Below are 21,688 nucleotides of genomic sequence, written 5' to 3' on the forward strand. Positions count from 1 at the left end.
GGCGCCGATCGCTGCCACGACCAGGCTCCCCCCCCCCCCCCCCGATACCAGCGATGGCATTGGGCCCCCCTTTAATACTCACCTCTCCTGGTTCCTGTGGCAGCTGCAGCGTCTTCGGCGCCCTCTGACTCTGCAACGTCTCAGGGCAGAGGGTGCGATGACGTCATCACTGCGCGCTCAGCCTCTCTGTTCTGAGCGTTGCAGAGCCGGAGTGGCGCTGAGTGCACCGGACCTGCGCTGGGAACGGGAGAGGTGAGGATTTTAGTTTTTTTTTTTCTTTATGTCTGACTCAGACAGACTGGGGGCAATATGCTGGAGACAGACTGGGGGCAGATTGCTGGAGACACACTGGGGGCAGATTGCTGGAGACACACTGGGGGCAGATTGCTGGAGACACACTGGGGGCAGATTGCTGGAGACACACTGGGGGCAGATTGCTGGACCCACTGGGGGCAGAATGCTGGACACACTGGGGGCAGAATGCTGGACACACTGGGGCAATGCTGGACACACTGGGGCAATGCTGGACACACTGGGGCAATGCTGGACACACTGGGGCAATGCTGGACACTGCGCCTGTGCGGCCGCCCTGCTTGTGAATCCCAGCCCCGCACTCTGCATAATACATAACACTGCGGGGCTGGGATTACCAAGGTGGGTGGCCGCACAGGCGCAGTCTGCAAGCCTGGCTGTGATGTCAGACGGCCAGAGCTCTCTGCGCCTGCACCAAACAGCGATACACAGCGCAGGCACCGGATTTCATGGGTAAACAGTGCTGAGGGGGCGGTGCCCGGCGTTGAGTGACGGCAAGGGGGGGGGGCGCCAAACTCGGAAACAGCCCCGGGCGGCAAAAGCTCTAGCTACACCAGTGCCTACAGCAGACTGGGATTTAGCCACAACCGATCTCATTCCCTGAGGCCCCTGATCACGTGACCACTGACTCCTCCCCCTGTGACCTCATCACAGGTCCTGTGCGCACAGAGCAGCCATATATGTGGAGTGCGGCTCTGCAGGTGGAGGTATGTGGAGATTCCCCAGTACTGAGCGCAGCCGGGGACATTAACCCCTTCTGCACGGAGGAGACTCTTTTGGGGTTGTTGTTGCCCCTTTATAAGAACCATAACGTTGTTGTTCTGTTTCCTGTAATAGATACATACGAGCCAACTATGGAGGACAGGAAGTGAGGAGCGGAGTGTTCTCCTAGTACAGGGCCCCTTTCTTGGCCCCACACAGTGTAATGCTCCCATTATGCCCTGTAAGCAGGTTCTGCCCCACACCCAGCTGCCTCGGGCACTTTACCAGGAGCTGGTACCTCAGATTCTTCCCCGCACCCCTTTCCTTTGTTGGCGCCAAATCTGTTCTGCCTTTGGGGCTCCGGCCTTTATAATCTCAGTAACTGCGCCATCAAGGTCTCCTGACCAGGTGCACCCTCTAGACTCTTCCCTCCGGAAACCCTCCCTCTTCCCATTGGTGTCACATGGTCCCGTCTGGGCGGCAGATAGCAGTCTGTACAAATGCAGCACAGCCCGGAGGAGGCTTTTTATGACTCTCCTTTTTACACCCCTTATGTAATATATATGATGGTGCTCACACAGTATAATGTTTCCACAGTACCGCCATACCCCCCACACAGTATAATGTTCTCACAGTACCGCCATACCCCCTACACAGTATAATGTTCTCATAGTACCGCCATACCCCCACACAGTATAATGTTCTCATAGTACCGCCATACCCCTACACAGTATAATGTTCTCATAGTACCGCCATACCCCCACACAGTATAATGTTCTCATAGTACCGCCATACCCCCCACACAGTATAATGTTCCTACAGTACCACCATACCCCTACACAGTATAATGTTCTCATAGTACCGCCATACCACCCCACACAGTATAATGTTCTCATAGTACCGCCATACCCCCACACACAGTATAATGTTCTCATAGTACCGCCATACCCCCACACAGTATAATGTTCTCATAGTACCGCCATACCCCCCACACAGTATAATGTTCCTACAGTACCACCATACCCCTACACAGTATAATGTTCTCATAGTACCGCCATACCACCCCACACAGTATAATGTTCTCATAGTACCGCCATACCCTCACACAGTATAATGTTCTCATAGTACCGCCATACCACCCCACACAGTATAATGTTCTCATAGTACCGCCATACCCCCACACAGTATACTCTTCTCATAGTACCGCCATAACCCCCCACACACAGTATTTTGTTTCCACAATAGTGGCTTCCCACAGACACAGGATAATGTTTCCACAGTACTGGCATCCCCCTCACACACAGTGTAATGTCCCGACAGTACTGCCATCCCCCCACTTTCTAATGTTCCCACAGCACTGCCCCCTACATGCACAATATGGTACCATCCACCTCACTGACTACCTCCGACCACCGACAATTAATAAATACTCACTTATCCTCATTCTTGGTGCAGATACTAATGAACCCAGGATCTATGAGATATTTACCATACGATGGTTGGATAGGCAGGAGTGTATCATCCATAAAGGTAGCCCACTCGGTTGCTATGATGCCTATGAAGTGACAGGGCTCGGTGGGGTGTGGTATTGGTCACCCTCTCCTTCCCATCATCACAATTACAGCGATATCCACATTCCCATGACGGTGATACCGCTGAATAGATTAGTGAATCAGGGAGTGGAAAGCTCCTGATCCACCATTCAGCCTTCACTTCTGAGTCTGAGACTCCGTGCACTGCAGGCACAATGACGTCACTACATCACACCTGTAGTACGGAGCCTCAGTCCTCACACCGCACAGACCAGAGCAGCGAACCGGGTTGGCTGAGTAGTGTGTGTTTTATATCAGGAATTGTGGGGGCATCATATTAAGAGAAGAGCTGTTGGGACTCTCATACTGAATGTGTGGCTGGTAGGGGCCATTATACTGGGGTTGTGGTGGACTGTAAATGCCTCCATACTGACTGGGGGGTTATTATTTTGTGTAGCTTGTTGTGGCCATAATTAGAGATGAGCGAATATGTTTGGAAAACGGGGCTATATGAAGGGAAAAACACCAGCGCTCACAAACTAAATAGTGTCCTTAGCCGCTGGGATCAGAACAGCCAGGTGCCAAGGCTGTGATGTATTGTGGACATAAAGTACTATAAAAGATCTGATGCCGCGCTTAAGGATATTTGGAAAACGATCTCCAAACATAAATTCGGCAGGAATATGGTACCTTCGGATTCATGATCGGTAAGATGAGCATTTTTCTTAAGATCGGAAAAAGTCGGTAACATTCGGTAAAAGATATAATAGAAGCCGACAATACATGTGCTGCATTTAGTAAAATCACAGCACCATAAAGCAGACACTGGCGCACTACTATTGCACAGATCCAAAATGAAGGGGTGCAGAAGAGTGGTAATGTAACATGACAAAGCAAAAAGAGAAAAAGAGCTCTCCAAAATACCGCACACCACTGCTGAATATAAATATAAAAGGGCAAACTTTTATTGAAGAAACAATTAACAACATCTAAAAATTCCCACAATCCCCAAGATGATCCCGCCAAACATGACAGAGGTCAGAAAATGCATATCTATTATAGGCTTTTTATAATATGACAACATATGATATAAAATACAATAACCATATACCACGTGTCCTCTTATGACACAAATAGCTGATAAGCCCCCGGGGTTGAAGATATACAGCCATATGTATGCACCAGAGATGAACAGAAGACCCCTCTGGGTAACTGAGTACACAGTACAATGTTATATGTAATCTGGACCTGTATGCCAGAGAAATTGTGATGTGCATAAGAATCAAAAACAATGGCGCAAAACAACGTTATGCCACAAATTGACAATGGACGCAGCAATGTCAGCCAAGACCATATGCCCAATCATGTGCAAAAGAACGTTGCACCATGGTCTGTAAGCGTGAACTGACTTCAATACGGTACCGATAAAGACCTAGGTGCAGCCATGTGTCAAAACCCAGATAGACTGAGGGCTACCACCGGGGAAGAAAAAACAGGCAGGGATCAGCGTGGGGACGAACCCTACGCGTGTCGCCGTTACATGGACGGCTTCGTCAGGGGAAGGTGCAGAGAAAGCACTCAATGTCAGTTTAAATACCTTTTAGCATGGTCAGATACGCGCACGAGGTATGCAGAGGGCCGGAACCGGAAGTGACTCGTGAAGAGCAGAGAGATTGCAGGCAGACGTCTCTGCCAATAGTACACAGTGCACAATAGTAAACTCACAGTCACCAATGTGGGAGACTGGGGTTCAAATCCTGGCTCTGCCCTGTTGGACATAATAGACCAGTAGTGGTCCATAACACTATAGTGCCTACCTCAATAACCATGAGAGTGTCATGAGTAAAGAGAGTTATGCCGGCTCAGATGTCACCTGGATTAACAAGGTCCGCGTCAGATGTCGAGGAACCAGGACAATCTGATGATAAATGGGCTACTGGACCAAACCAAACATGGACAAGGCAAGAGGGAATGGGAGCCTGTGAAGAGATTTGCAGAGGAGAGAAGCAGAGGAGTAGCGAGGAGAGAGATGAATTAGTCGGGCGGCAGAGTTAAGGATGGACTGGAGAGGTGCAAGGGTTTTATCAGGGAGGCCACAGAAAAGGATGTTGCAGTAGTCGAAGGGGGAGATCACACATACTGCATCCCATAGACCAGTGCCCATATACCCATCAAACATCCTCCATCCCATAGTCTTGTGCCCAAATACCCATGACACATCCTCCATCCCATAGTGCCGTGCCCATATACCCATCATACATCCTCCATCTCATAGTCCAGTGCCCATATACCCATCACACATCCAGCATCCCATAGTCCAGTGCCCATATACTTATCACACATCCTCCATACCATAGTCCAGTGCCCATATACCCATCATACATTTCCTCCATCCCATAGTCCCGTGCCCATATACCCATCACACATCCTCCATCCCATAGTCCCGTGCCCATATACCCATCATAAACATCCTCCATCCCATAGTCCCGTGCCCATATACCCATCACACATCCTCCATCCCATAGCCCCGTGCCCATATACCCATCACACATCCTCCATCCCATAGTCCAGTGCCCATATATCCATCACACATCCTCCATCCCATAGTCCAGTGTCCATATACCGATCATACACATCCTCCATCCCATAGTCCAGTGCCCATATACCCATCACACATCCTCCATCCCATAGTCCAGTGCCCATATATCCATCACACATCCTCCATCCCATAGTCCAGTGTCCATATACCGATCATACACATCCTCCATCCCATAGCCCAGTGCCCATATACCCATCACACATCCTCCATCCCATAGCCCCGTGCCCATATACCCATCACACATCCTCCATCCCATAGTCCAGTGCCCATATATCCATCACACATCCTCCATCCCATAGTCCAGTGTCCATATACCCATCATACACATCCTCCATCCCATAGTCCAGTGCCCATATACCGATCATACACATCCTCCATTCCATAGTCCAGTGCCCATATACCGATCATACACATCCTCCATCCCATAGTCCAGTGCCCATATACCCATCACACATCCTCCATCCCATAGTCCAGTGCCCATATACCGATCATACACATCCTCCATCCCATAGTCCTGTGCCCATATACCCATCACACATCCTCCATCCCATAGTCCCGTGCCCATATACCCATCACACATCCTCCATCCCATAGTCCCGTGCCCATATGCCCATCACACATCCTCCATCCCATAGTCCAGTGCCCATATATCCATCACACATCCTCCATCCCATAGTCCAGTGTCCATATACCCATCATACACATCCTCCATCCCATAGTCCAGTGCCCATATACCCATCATACATCCTCCATCCCATAGTCCAGTGCCCATATATCCATCACACATCCTCCATCCCATAGTCCAGTGTCCATATACCCATCATACACATCCTCCATCCCATAGTCCAGTGCCCATATACCGATCATACACATCCTCCATTCCATAGTCCAGTGCCCATATACCGATCATACACATCCTCCATCCCATAGTCCAGTGCCCATATACCCATCACATATCCTCCATCCCATAGTCCCGTGCCCATATACCCATCACACATCCTCCATCCCATAGTCCAGTGCCCATATACCGATCATACACATCCTCCATCCCATAGTCCAGTGCCCATATACCCATCACACATCCTCCATCCCATAGTCCCGTGCCCATATACCCATCACACATCCTCCATCCCATAGTCCAGTGCCCATATACCCATCACACATCCTCCATCCCATAGTCCCGTGCCCATATTCCCATCACACATCCTCCATCCCATAGTCCCGTGCCCATATACCCATCACACATCCTCCATCCCATAGTCCCGTGCCCATATACCCATCACACATCCTCCATCCCATAGTCCAGTGCCCATATAACCATCACACATCCTCCATCCCATAGTCCCGTGCCCATATACCATCATACATCCTCCATCCCATAGTCCAGTGCCCATATAACCATCACACATCCTCCATCCCATAGTCCCGTGCCCATATACCCATCACACATCCTCCATCCCATAGTCCCGTGCCCATATACCCATCACACATCCTCCATCCCATAGTCCAGTGCCCATATAACCATCACACACCCTCCATCCCATAGTCCCGTGCCCATATACCCATCACACATCCTCCATCCCATAGTCCAGTGCCCATATAACCATCATACATCCTCCATCCCATAGTCCAGTGCCCATATACCCATCACACATCCTCCATCCCATAGTCCAGTGCCCATATACCCATCACACGTCCTCCATCCCATAGTCCCGTGCCCATATTCCCATCACACATCCTCCATCCCATAGTCCCGTGCCCATATGCCCATCACACATCCTCCATCCCATAGTCCCGTGCCCATATACCCATCACACATCCTCCATCCCATAGTCCCGAGCTGGGTGGCGCTGAGCAGGGAGTTCCTGGAGATGTGCTGTTATGTAACCTGGCAGTGCGGCTCTGTGTGCGGCCGCTGATGATGCGATTTTCTACGCCGGTAACAATAGAGCGCGGCAGTAATAGAGGAGGGGGATTCATTTCTGTCATGTGCTCTCTGCTCCTTTCTGGGGGGGCAGACAATGGCTGGAGCTTATGTTCCCAGGGATGCGAGATGTCTCCCACCCGGTCAGTGTCTGCTGAGGTGTTGTGGAGCGGGAAAACTGCTGCTCATAGCAACCAATCACAGCTCAGCTTCTTTTATACAGCTCTGGTGAAATGAAAGATAGTTAGTGATTGGTTGCTATGTGGAATGGGCGTGGCTTGTCACACACACACACACACACACACACACACACACACACACACACACACACACACACACACACACACACACACACACACACACACACACATACACTCAGCTTTATATATATACTAGCTGTACTACCCGGCTTCGCCCGGGTTAATGACTGCTGTTAGCAAAATAGAATGTGTTAACAAAAATGTATTCTGCACACAAAAACCACAAAACAAATAGATAGAAATGTAATTATTAAAAGGCAAAAACTAAGCTAATAGAAGCATTTCACAACATATATTAGCTTTGTTATACTGAGAATGTCTTTGTTGCCTATATTAACCAATCAGAGCTCAGGTTAATTAACTGTAGCAAAATAGAAGCTGAGCTGTGATTGGTTGCTATTGGCAGCCTGATAAATCCCCAGCCAACAGGAAGCCCACCCCCTGGCAGTATATATTAGCTTACACATACACATAATAGACAGGTCATGTGACTGACAGCTGCCGTATTTCCTATATGGTACATTTGTTGCTCTTGTAGTTTGTCTGCTTATTAATCAGATTTTTATTTTTGAAGGATAATACCAGACTTGTGTGTGTTTTAGGGCGAGTTTCATGTGTCAAGTTGTGTGTGTTGAGTTGCGTGTGGCGACATGCATGTAGCGACTTTTGTGAGATGAGTTTTGTGTGGCGACATGCGTGTAGCAACATTTTGTGTGTCGAGTTGCATGTGACAGGTTAGTGTAGCAAGTTGTGTGCAGCAAGATTTGTGCATGGCGAGTTTTGCGCGTGGCGAGTTTTATGTGTGGTGCGTTTTGAGTATGTGCAAGTTTTGTGTGAGGCAACTTTTGCATGTGGTGCAACTTTTGTACATGTGGCAATTTTTCTGTGTGTGCAAGTTTTGCATGAGGTGAGTTTTCCATGAGGTGAGTTTTGCACGTGTGGCGAGTTTTGCGTGAGCCTAGTTTTGCATATGGCGAGTTTTGCATGTAGCGAGTTTTGCGCGTTGCGAGTTTTGAGTGGTGACTTTTGTGTTTCGACTTTTATGTGGCGAGGTTGGTGTGTGTGTGGTGAAATGTGTGCTGAGGGTCGTATATGTGTTCAAGCACGTGGTAGTGTGTGGCGCATTTTGTGTTTGTGTTCATATCCCCGTGTGTGGTGAGTATCCCATGTCGGGGCCCCACCTTAGCAACTGTACGGTATATACCCTTTGGCGCCATCGCTCTCATTCTTTAAGTCCTCATTGTTCACATCTGGCAGCTGTCAATTTTCCTCCAACACTTTTCCCTTCACTTTTTCCCCATTATGTAGATAGGGGCAAAATTGTTTGGTGAATTGGAACGCGCGGGGTTAAAATTTCACCTCACAACATAGCCTATGACGCTCTCGGGGTCCAGACGTGTGACTGTGCAAAATTTTGTGGCTGTAGCTGCGACGGTGCAGATGCCAATCCCGGACATACACACATACATACATACACACATTCAGCTTTATATATTAGATATACCTGTATGTAATCTCCTGTATATAGTATATACCTGTGTGTCATCTCGCCTATATATAGTATATATCTGTGTGTCATCTCCTCCTGTATATAGTATATACCTGTATGTCATCTCCTCCTATACATAGCATATACCTGTATGTCATCTCCTCCTGTATATACTATATACCTGTAGGTAATCTGCTCCTGTATATAGTATATACCTGTGTGTCATCTCCTCCTGTATATAGTATATACCTGTATGTCATCTCGTCCTGTATGTAGTATGTACCTGTATGTCATCTCCTCCTCTATATAGTATATACCTGTGTGTCATCTCTCCTGTATATAGTATATATCTGTGTGTCATCTCCTCCTGTATATAGTATATACCTGTGTGTCATCTCCCCTGTAAATAGTATATACCTGTGTGTCATCTCCTCCTGTATATAGTATATATCTGTATGTCATCTCCTCCTGTATTAGACCTCGTTCACACGTTATTTGGTCAGTATTTTTACCTCAGTATTTGTAAGCTAAAATGGCAGCCTGATAAATCCCCAGCCAACAGTAAGCCCACCCCCTGGCAGTATATATTAGCTCACACATACACATAATAGACTGGTCATGTGACTGACAGCTGCCGGATTCCTATATGGTACATTTGTTGCTCTTGTAGTTTGTCTGCTTATTAATCAGATTTTTATTTTTGAAGGATACCAGACTTGTGTGTGTTTTAGGGCGAGTTTCGTGTGTCAAGTTGTGTGTGTTGAGTTGCGTGTGGCGACATGCATGTAGGGACTTTTGTGAGATGAGTTTTGTGTGGCGACATGCGTGTAGCAACTTTTTGTGTGTCGAGTTGCATGTGACAGGTTAGCGTTGTGTGCAGCAAGTTTTGCGCATGGCGAGTTTTGCGCGTGGCGAGTTTTATGTGTGGTGCCTTTTGAGTATGTGCAAGTTTTGTGTGAGGCAACTTTTGCATGTGTTGCAACTTTTGTGCATGTGGCAATTTTTCTGCGTGTGGCAATTTTTCTGCGTGTGCAAGTTTTGCGTGTGGCGAGTTTTCCATGAGGTGAGTTTTGCACGTGTGGCGAGTTTTGCATGTAGAGAGTTTTGCGCGTGGCGAGTTTTGAGCGGCGACTTTTGTGTTTCTACTTTTATGTGGCGAGGTTGGTGTATGTGTGGTGAAATGTGCGCTGAGGGTGGTATATGTGTTCGAGCACGTGGTAGTATGTGGCGCATTTTGTGTGTGTGTTCATATCCCCGTGGTGGTGTGATTATCCCATGTTGGGGCCCCACCTTAGCAACTGTACAGTATATACTCTTTGGCGCCATCGCTGTCATTCTTTAAGTCCCCCTTGTTCACATCTGGCAGCTGTTAATTTGCCTCCAACACTTTTCCTTTCATTTTTTCCCCATTATGTAGGTAGGGGCAAAATTGTTTGGTGAATTGGAAAGCGCGGGGTTAAAATTTCACCTCACAACATAGCCTATGACGCTCTCGGGGTCCAGACGTGTGACTGTGCAAAATTTTGTGCCTGTAGCTGCGACGCCTCCAACACTTTTCCTTTCACTTTTTCCCCATTATGTCGATAGGGGCAAAATTGTTTGGTGAATTGGAAAGCGCGGGGTTAAAATTTCACCTCACAACATAGCCTATGACGCTCTCGGGGTCCAGACGTGTGACTGTGCAAAATTTTGTGGCTGTAGCTGCGACGGTTCAGATGCCAATCCCGGACATACATACATACATACATACATACACACACACACACATTCAGCTTTATATATTAGATATAGATTTTTTCTTTATGTTGGAGGGCCCAATTCCAGCTGTTGCTGTCGGACCTGTGATTTCTGTCTCCTCCACTGTGTACAGGATAATAGAGTATAATAAAGCAGTTATGGACGAGACGTAACTAACATTGTGCAGTGACTCTGCTTTCCATGTAGTGATGGATATTTCTTGTTGGTGAAACTATGATGTTTTTCACTTTAACCCTTTGTTAAACCCCTCTGATCAGTGCGATCACACAACATACAAGCCTCTGATGGCTCCGGTGATGCCCTGTACTACTGTAGTGCCGTGTATCATCACTGCTGTCAGTGTAAGGCCGGCGTCACACTGGCGAGTTTTACGGACGTAAGAGCGCAGAAACTACGTCCGTAAAACTCGCATAACATACGGCACAATTATTCTCAATGGGGCTGCTCCTATTAGCCGTATATTACGGTTCAGTATTATACGGCTTTCTACGGCCGTACAAAATCGCAGCATGCTGCGTTTGTCAGCGTACTGCGCAAAAAAATCGCCAATGAAAGTCTATGGGGGCGTGAAAAATACGGATTCCACACTGACCAGCAGTGTGACTTGCGAGAAATACGCAGCGGTGTTAGTGAAAAGTCGGTAATTCAATTGCCGGCTTTTCATTTCTCCTTCCCAAACCCGACATGATATGAGACATGATTACATACAGTAAACCATCTCATATCCCCTTTTTTTTTGCATATTCCACACTACTAATGTTAGTAGTGTGTATGTGCAAAATTTCAGCGCTGTAGCTGCTGAAATAAAGGGTTAAATGGCGGAAAAAATTGGCGTGGGCTCCCGCGCAATTTTCTCCGCCAGAATGGTAAAGCCAGTGACTGAGGGCAGATATTAATAGCCAGGAGAGGGTCCATGGTTATTGGCCCCCCCCGTGGCTAAAAACATCTGCCCCCAGCCACCCCAGAAAAGGCACATCTGGAAGATGCGCCAATTCTGGCACTTGGCCACTCTCTTCCCACTCCCTGTAGCGGTGGGATATGGGGTAATGAAGGGTTAATGCCACCTTGCTATTGGAAGGTGACATTAAGCCAGATTAATAATGGAGAGGCGTCAATTATGACACCTATCCATTATTAATCCAATTGTAGGAAAGGGTTAAAAAACACACACACATGATTTAAAAGTATTTTAATGAAAAAAACACAGCGGTTGTTGTAATAATTTATTGTACTCTCAGTCCATCAGGAACACCCTCGCTTGGAAAAATAATAAACGCACAAGATACATACCTTCTGGTGAACCGTCTCGTCCCACGAAGTAATCCATCTGAAGGGGTTAACTAATATTACAGGCAGAGCTGCGATAATCCACTCGCTCTGCCTGTAATCCCCGGGTGCTGAAAGGAAAGCAGTGATCTATACTTACATTCAGTTGCGGTGATGCGCCCCTGCTGGATGTTCTCATGAACTGCAGCCTGGGAACTTTTTCCCACGCTACAGGTCATATGAGGACATCCACCAGGGGGCGCATCACCGCGACTGAATGTAAGTATAGATCACTGCTTTCCTTTCAGCACCCGGGGATTACAGGCAGAGCGAGTGGATTATCGCAGCTCGTGCCTGTAATATTAGTTAACCCCTTCAGATGGATTACTTCGTGGGACCTGATCTGACAGCAGAAGGTATGTATCTTGTGCGTTTATTATTTTGCCAAGCGAGGGTGTTCCTGATGGACTGAGAGTACAATAAATTATTACAACAACCGCTGTGTTTTTTTCATTAAAATACTTTTTAATCATGTGTGTGTGTGTTTTTTAACCCTTTCCTACAATTGGATTAATAATGGATAGGTGTCATAATTGACGCCTCTCCTTTATTAATCTGGCTTAATGTCACCTTCCAATAGCAAGGTGGCATTAACCCTTCATTACCCCATATCCCACCGCTACAGGGAGTGGGAAGAGAGTGGCCAAGTGCCAGAATAGGCGCATCTTCCAGATGTGCCTTTTCTGGGGTGGCTGGGGGCAGATGTTTTTAGCCACGGGGGGGCCAATAACCAAGGACCCTCTCCTGGCTATTAATATCTGCCCTCAGTCACTGGCTTTACCATTCTGGCGGAGAAAATTGCGCGGGAGCCCACGCCAATTTTTTCCGCCATTTAACCCTTTATTTCAGCAGCTACAGCGCTGAAATTTTGCACATACACACTACTAACATTAGTAGTGTGGAATATGCAAAAAAAATGGGGATATGAGATGGTTTACTGTATGTAAACCATGTCTCATATCCTGTCGGGTTTGTGCAGGAGAAATGAGAAGCCGGCAATTGAATTACCGGCTTTTAACACATATCGCGCTGAATGAAATCTAAATACAGAATATATATATATGTGTCTCAATGACATATATATATATATATATACTGTATATATGTTTTCCCGAACATTTGAGCACATAAATCCATTAGATGTCGGTTTTGCAAGCCTGCGCGAAAATCTCGCAGTACGGATGCCATACAGATTACATACGGAGGATGCCATGCGCAAAATACGCTGACACACCCTGACTACGGATCACTATTTTGGGAACATTTCACCGTATTTCGGCCGTATTACGGCCGTAAAATACGGACCGTATTGTCTTACGCCGAGTGTGACGCCGGCCTAATACTAACCGCCCCATACACATGAGATAAGAGTTGGCTGAACGGTCATTTGGCAGACGGCCATCTCTCCCCCATACACACAAATATTCCAGCTTTCCTGGGGTCTGTATGAGAGAGTCACCTCCAGACTCCTGTAGCGGAGGATTATCTACAGGAAGGACAAACGGATTATCCTCTGAAATTCAGGATGTCAGATCCTTCTCTGCCCTGACATCATCTGTCGGGAGGCCCCCAAATACATTATATAGTCGCCCAAACCCCCGAAATCAGTGATTTCATGGAACAATAGTATAATGTGTGTGGGGGTGGTAAAAGGTAACTTATTGGACGCTGCCTCTGGCCTAATAGACCTTCATACATTGCAGCCCAGACCCCATTATTAGGCATGTAAGTACCGTAATAACTAGGCCGCCCCATACTATCCAGTACTTGGGGGCGGGGGGCATTCAGCCAAACTCTGTCACCTTCTTAAGGCCCCGTCTCACATAGCGATTTACCAACGATCACGACCAGCGATACGACCTGGCCGTGATCGTTGGTAAGTCGTTGTGTGGTCCTGGGGATCTGTCACACAGACAGCTCTCTCCAGCGACCAACGATCAGGGGAACGACTTCAGCATCGTTGAAACTGTCTTCAACGATGCCGAAGTCCCCCTGCAGCACCTGGGTAACCAGGGTAAACATCGGGTTACTAAGCGCAGGGCCGCGCTTAGTAACCCGATGTTTACCCTGGTTACCAAAAAAAACAAACAGTGCATACTCGCCTTTCGGTGTCCATCAGGTCCCTTGCCGTCTGCTTCCTGCTCTGACTGAGTGCCGCCGTACAGTGAGAGCAGAGCGCAGCGGTGACGTCACTACTGTGCTGTGCTCTCACTGTACGGCCGGATCTCAGTCAGAGCAGGAAGCAGACGGCAAGGGACCTGACGGACACCGAAAGGCGAGTATGTACTGTTTGTTTTATTTTACATTTACGCTGGTAACCAGGGTAAACGTCGGGTTACTAAGCGCGGCCCTGCACTTAGTAACCCGATGTTTACCCTGGTTACCAGTGAAGACATCGCTGGATCGGTGTCACACACACCGATTCAGCGATGTCTGCGGGACCTCAACGACCAAAAAAAGGTCCAGGCCATTCCGACACGACCAGCGATCTCACAGCAGGGGCCTGATCGCTGGTACGTGTCACACATAGCGAGATCGCTACTGAGGTCACTGTTGCATCACAAAACTTGTGACTCAGCAGCGATCTCGCTATGTGAGACGGGGCCTTTAGATGCCATGTTTGCTTTTCACAGCAGCAAGCGGTTAAACTGCCAGGGTTTTTGTTGAAGCCTCATCCATACCTCCCAACTTTTGAAGATGGGAAAGAGGGACAAAGTTAGTGGCGCGCGAAGCGCGCCGCGGCAAATTTTAGGCCACGCCTCTGACCACACCCATTCATAATTAGTCACACCCATATCCACGTCCCAACTACACCCATTTAGCACTGCTGATCACACTGTTTCATATACAATAGTTATAAACAAAAAAATATGGCCACACAGTGCTCCATACTGTATAATGACCGCACATGACGCTCCATACTGTATAATGGCCACACATGACGCTCCATACTGTATAATGGCCACACATGACGCTCCATACTGTATAATGGCCACACATGACGCTCCATACTGTATAATGGCCGCACATGAGGCTCCATACTGTATAATGACCGCACATGATGCTCCATACTGTATAATGACTGCACATGATGCTCCAGACCGTATAATGACCACACATGATGCCCCATACTGTATAATGGCCACACATGACGCTCCATACTGTATAATGGCCACACATGATGCTCCATACTGTATAATGACCGCACATGATGCTCCGTATTGTATATTGACCGCACATGATGCTGCATACTGTATACTGGCCGCACATGATGCTCCATATTGTATAATGACTGCACATGATGCCCCATACTGTATAATGGCCACACATGACGCTCCATACTGTATAATGACCGCACATGATGCTCCATACTGTATAATGGCCGCACATGATGCTCCATACTGTATAATGACCGCACATGATGCTCCATACTGTATAATGGCCGCACATGATGCCCCATACTGTATAATGACCGCACATGATGCTCCGTATTGTATATTGACCGCACATGATGCTGCATACTGTATACTGGCTGCACATGATGCTCCATATTGTATAATGACTGCACATGATGCTCCATACTGTATAATGGCCGCACATGATGCTCCATACTGTATAATGACCGCACATGATGCTCCATACTGTATAATGACCGCACATGATGCCCCATACTGTATAATTGCCACACATGACGCTCCATACTGTATAATGACCGCACATGATGCCCCATACTGTATAATTGCCACACATGACGCTCCATACTGTATAATGAACACACATGACGCTCCATACTGTATAATGACGGCATGCATACCGTATAATGGCCCCACATGATGCTCCATACCGTATAATGGCCGCACATGACGCTCCATACTGTATAATGACCGCACATGATGCTCCATACTGTATGATGACCACACATGATGCTCCATACTGTATGCTGGGTGCACATGATGCTTCATACTGTATAATGACCACACATGATGCTCCATACTGTATAATGACCGCACATGATGCTCCATACTGTATAATGGCCGCACATGATGCTCCATACTGTATAATGACCGCACATGATGCTCCATACTGTATAATGGCCGCACATGATGCCCCATACTGTATAATGACCGCACATGATGCTCCGTATTGTATATTGACCGCACATGATGCTGCATACTGTATACTGGCTGCACATGATGCTCCATATTGTATAATGACTGCACATGATGCTCCATACTGTATAATGGCCGCACATGATGCTCCATACTGTATAATGACCGCACATGATGCTCCATACTGTATAATGACCGCACATGATGCCCCATACTGTATAATTGCCACACATGACGCTCCATACTGTATAATGACCGCACATGATGCCCCATACTGTATAATTGCCACACATGACGCTCCATACTGTATAATGAACACACATGACGCTCCATACTGTATAATGACGGCATGCATACCGTATAATGGCCCCACATGATGCTCCATACCGTATAATGGCCGCACATGACGCTCCATACTGTATAATGACCGCACATGATGCTCCATACTGTATGATGACCACACATGATGCTCCATACTGTATGCTGGGTGCACATGATGCTTCATACTGTATAATGACCACACATGATGCTCCATACTGTATAATGACCGCACATGATGCTCCATACTGTATAATGGCCACAGTTCTCCATACTGTATAATGACATACAGGCACGCAGCTCACACACACACGCTCACACACATGCACACGCACACAGCTCACACACACGGCCCACACACACGCAGCACACACACAGCTCACACACGCACGCAGCTCACACACATGCAGCATCACACACACAGTATCACACATACACACGCAGCATCACAAACGCAGCTCACAAACACATGCAGCTTTGACACAAATGCATCACATACGCAGCCTTCACACACACACCCATCACACACACACGCAGTCATCACACACACACACGCAGTCATCACACACACACACGCAGCCATCACACACACACACACGCAGCCATCACACACACACACACGCAGCCATCACACACACACACGCAGCCATCACACACACACACCCAGCCATCACACACACGCAGCCATCACACACACACACCCAGCCATCACACACACACACCCAGCCATCACACACACACACACCCAGCCATCACACACACACCCAGCCATCACACACACACACCCACAGCCAGGTTGGCACTAGGAGGGTGCTGGCTGGCACTGTTAGAGGTGTTACAGTGCTACCTGTGGATGGAGAGGTGCATGGACACACTGCACTATCTGGTTTGCAGGCTTCTCCCTGCCGCCCCTTATCCGCCATACACAATGCATGCCGGTGTGTGCCGGTAATGATGACCGCCTCCCTCCCCCTCACACGCCGCTGCCGCCTCCGAGTGACACAAGGACCAGACTCTGCGCCTCAGCATCGGGTACCACAGATTCCCGCGCATGCGCGTTGCGGTGCGTGGTGGGGGAGACACCAGGCTGGAGTCGGCGCCGCGCACGCAGCTGGTCCCTCCTTCCCCGATCTCCTGGCCCAGATTTACTAAACAAAGGCTGCAGAGTGTGATCATGCCGGCCGCTTATGTCACTGACCCCGCCCGGAGTGCGGGACTAGTCCTAATCGTCTCTACGTCCCGGAAGTGGGCGGGGCTTCACCGGCGGCCGCAAATTCGGGATTTTAAATGCCCGAAGCGGGACAGCGGGACCCCGGTGCCAAAGCGGGACTGTCCCGCTGAAATCGGGACGGTTGGGAGGTATGGCCTCATCTGTGCCGTCCCTGCGGTGCACATCTATGTTCTGTGTACAAAAAGATTAATTTTTTTTAGTAAAGGTTTAACATGTTAAAAATTATAAAATGTGTCTTCTGCTTTTTCCATGTTTTTTTCTTTTTACAAGAATTGTTGGAGACAATTTTCTTTAGAAACATTTCAATATCTGTTTTTTTCTGGTGCTTTTCCTGTAATATAGGAAAGCCTAAGGCCAGAAATAAACCCCATAAATCTCTGTACATGGAGACTTTGGGATCAGATCATTTCTGTCCGCGTTGATTGTGGAAACAAAAAAGCTTTTCTAAAAGCCTCAAACTTGTGTGTGTGAATCAGAGCTGAGATCTAACGTGATAGAAGATTACAGTGCGGGGAAGACGGGAAACCTTCATATAGACGGCCGGTGGTGATGGAGTCAGTGACCGACTCTGGCCACATATGTCTCTAGAGCCGTAGTAGAAGATGAAGATGTCGTCCTCACCATGAAGTAGTTATTTCTCCTGTCGCGTGTAATGAATATCTCCTGCAGTATTGCTACTGCCGATTCCAGGGTCGGTAAATGAGACGAGAATTAGCGTTATGGAAGATGAGTCTATGAGGAACGTATTCAGCTGCCGACTCCGAGGGAGAAACTGCTTGTTGTCTGTGGCCTAAATATATAGGATTTATTAGTAGATGTAAAGAAGGAAACTAAATACTGTAAAATAATAAATCTCCTCATATGTTTCCCTTATTATCTCCAGTAATTGTATTATTACACAGGATTCTTATGATGTTCCATCGGCTCATCTTCTCATTCAGGTCTCTACAATATCGGATCCTCTCAGTGAAGATCTTCTACAAAAGAGAATTGTCCTGATTTACCCATCAAAGATGGATATGGACAGAGACAAGATGGCGGAGAGGATATTACACCTCACCCTAGAGATCCTCTTCCGGCTTACTGGAGAGGTGAGAGATTCTGATGGCGTCACATTACATCATTCTTATCTATGGGAATAACAGATGGACAGAACTGGAGAAGTGAGGACTCTGGAAATGTCTGTAGTGAGATTTATTAATGTGTCTCTCCATTACCAGGATTACACAGTGGTGAAGAAGACCTCTAGTGATCGCTGTCAGGACCCTGTGTCTGAGGGATGGGGAAGACCCCTGAGCCCAATCACAGGGCCTCCACCTCACCCCCTGATCCATGATGACATCAATGACCAGAAGATCCTAGAACTCACCTACAAGATGATTGAGCTGCTAACTGGAGAGGTGACACTGCTGGGAATGCTGGGACATTATACAGTAACACTATGAAGGGATCGGGGGATGACGGTATCATTGTATGTGTCAGGTTCCTGTAAGGTGTCAGGATGTCGCTGTCTATTTCTCCATGGAGGAGTGGGAGTATTTAGAAGGACACAGAGATCTGTACAAGAACGTCATAGTGGAGGTTCCCCAGCCCCTCACATCTCCAGGTAATAGACAGGACTAAATACACACGGCCTATAATTATCTGTATGTAAAGAATGAATTCAGTCCCTGTATGTGTTTCCTCCAGATCTATCCAGTAAGAGGACAACACCAGAGAGATGTCCCCGTCCTCTTCTTCCACAGGACTGTAACCAAGAAGATCCCAATGCTCCTCAGGATCACCAGGTAGATGGAGAGAAGGTGTCAGGAGATCTCCCCCATGATGTGTGGACGCCGGTGAAGGTCTTGTGCTCAGTCTTGTTTTATCCACCAGTATTATATGTTTTATACTTGTGTAATGAGAACGGTGGAGATGGCAGGATTAGAGCCGATCATAGATGTGACTTCTCCATCTGTCGGTGACTTTTATAATATTTGTTTCAGGGTGAAGATCTGACCCATATTAATACTACAGAGACATATGTGAGGGGGGATGAGCGGTGTAAAGAGGAGATTCCTACATATGACTACCCAGGTGAGTAGTAACCACTAAATGCAGAGAAGTCACAGATTCTTCTCATCACCGGCTGTGGCTGCTTTATCGGTGGTGTAGTCCGGCCGTATTACTATGATCACCATTTTACCTCTAGACCACAACATTCTCCTTCTATACACTGATCTGAGAGGCTTCCTGATCATCACTGCGCATGACAGGAAGCCTCTCAGGTCTGGAGACACAGATGTCGTCGTGACGACATCGGGTCTCCATGGCAGCGATCAGAACCAGCGTCATGCCACGGGGTCTAGGATCCAAAGTCAGAGGGGATGTTGGCCCATGTAGTGATGGATCAGCGACCTGTCATAAGCCAATACAGATGAATATGTAATCAGAGCAGCACATAAAGCCCCGCCCACAGCCCCGCCCCAGAGCACGAGAATGTCATCAACTAAAATCTACAAACACAGATTAAACAACAACCACAAGACTGATTTCATCACCAGGTATCAGTGTAATCAGTATAACTGCACCGACCTGACACTGTAGGTTACTGAGCACAATCCTGCTGACAGGTTCCCTTTAAGCCATCTCCGCTCTGCACTATTATACACAGTTCTCTTTAACCCCTTAATGACCGAGACAATTTTTACAATTCTGACCACTGTCACTCTATGAGGTTATAACTCTGGAACGCTTTAACGGATCCCGCTGATTCTGAGATTGTTTTTTCGTGACATATTGTACTTCATGTTAGTGGTAACATTTCTTCGATTTTACTTGCGATTATTTATGAAAAAAACGGAAATATGGCAAAAAAAATTAAAATTTTGCAATTTTCAAACTTTGAATTTTTATGCCCTTAAATCCGAGTGATATGTCACACAAAATAGTTAATAAGTAGAATTCCCCCCCTGAAGTGACCCCATTTTGGAAATGACACCCCTCTAGTTATTCATCTATGGATATAGTGACCATTTTCACTCCACAGATGATTTCCAAAAACACGTAGTGGAAGTTTTAGAGCAAAAATGTCATTGTAGTGCCCAATATATTGTGCCCAGCTTGTGTCTCTGGAGACGTCCCCCCACCTACCCCCGGATATTGTTATCAGCTCTACTCAGATGTGTCTGTCACTAAATAAACCAAATGCTTGAATGTCAAAACAGATTAAAAACGTGGTTCTGTGTGGAAGATTGTAAATCAGTCATGGAGGCATAAGGCCGGCAGTGATGGGCATTGTGGGCAATAATAGCCGGTATCATGCCTCATTCCTCTCTTGGATCATACACGACATCTTCTCTGGGGATCTTTCTTGTTTCAGTTGCTGGAATGAGTACAATAAAATGTCGCTCAGTGAGTCTTCTGACATCTTCAGATTCTAAAGGATTGGCGGGGACAAAATTTTCAAATAACAGGAATACTGCAGGAATTCCGATACTGCAGGTAACCATGTATGTGACACATGTACTGCTGCAAGTCATACAGTCACCAATAACCATTGTCTCAGGCCTCACTTAATAAATTGCTTGGTATTTCCTGCATATTTACATGCTCCACATCTGCCCCCGCAGCTGAAGAAACCTTTAGTAGACAACCAGGACGTTCTACCAGGACCATCCATCACCAGATTAGGAAGGTGGGAGCTGTCCTTGTGGAGAATAAACCCCCTCCTGAAGAACACTCTCCAGTATTATACATGGTTACCTGCAGTATCTGTGACCTCTCCTATATCGGGGGCATGAGACCTCCGGCAGCCTCAGTGAGCCCCTCAGGGATTAGTGACCAGAGACCTCCAATGTATCCAGACATTTTATCAGGTGCACGGCGGTGATCTGAGCGGTTTCCAGTTTTTCGGAATGGAAAGGGTCAGTAAGCCCAGAAGGGGCGGAGCTTGGCGACAAACTCCTTAGCCGAGAAACCCACTGGATCCTGACGATGGAGACCGCCCGTCCCACCGGTGTAAATAAGCGCAGATAGAATATTGTGTTATTAATATTGATCACCGACCTCTTCTGTATAATGACAGCAGCAGATTGTTGGGTTTAAGTTTGTATTTTTGTACTGGTAGAAGAGTTTTAATGTTGTGGG

At 47.3% G+C, this 21,688-nt stretch overlaps 1 protein-coding gene across 1 annotated transcript in view; it reads left to right on the forward strand.

Annotated features, from left to right (window-relative positions):
• The first annotated feature begins 833 nt into the window (after window positions 1-833).
• LOC143766860 (uncharacterized) overlaps window positions 834-21,688 on the forward strand; it is a 42,962-nt gene continuing 22,107 nt past the window's right edge. Inside the window, exons 1-6 of the mRNA XM_077254849.1 lie at window positions 834-1,019; window positions 18,502-18,651; window positions 18,781-18,960; window positions 19,043-19,166; window positions 19,250-19,347; window positions 19,546-19,636. Of these exons, the coding sequence (XP_077110964.1) occupies window positions 993-1,019; window positions 18,502-18,651; window positions 18,781-18,960; window positions 19,043-19,166; window positions 19,250-19,347; window positions 19,546-19,636 (670 nt within the window). The 5' untranslated portion in view covers window positions 834-992. The remainder of the gene's footprint in view (window positions 1,020-18,501; window positions 18,652-18,780; window positions 18,961-19,042; window positions 19,167-19,249; window positions 19,348-19,545; window positions 19,637-21,688) is intronic.

The sequence above is a fragment of the Ranitomeya variabilis genome, chromosome 4 (genome assembly GCF_051348905.1).
Source record: "Ranitomeya variabilis isolate aRanVar5 chromosome 4, aRanVar5.hap1, whole genome shotgun sequence".
Taxonomy (NCBI): Eukaryota; Metazoa; Chordata; class Amphibia; order Anura; family Dendrobatidae; genus Ranitomeya; species Ranitomeya variabilis.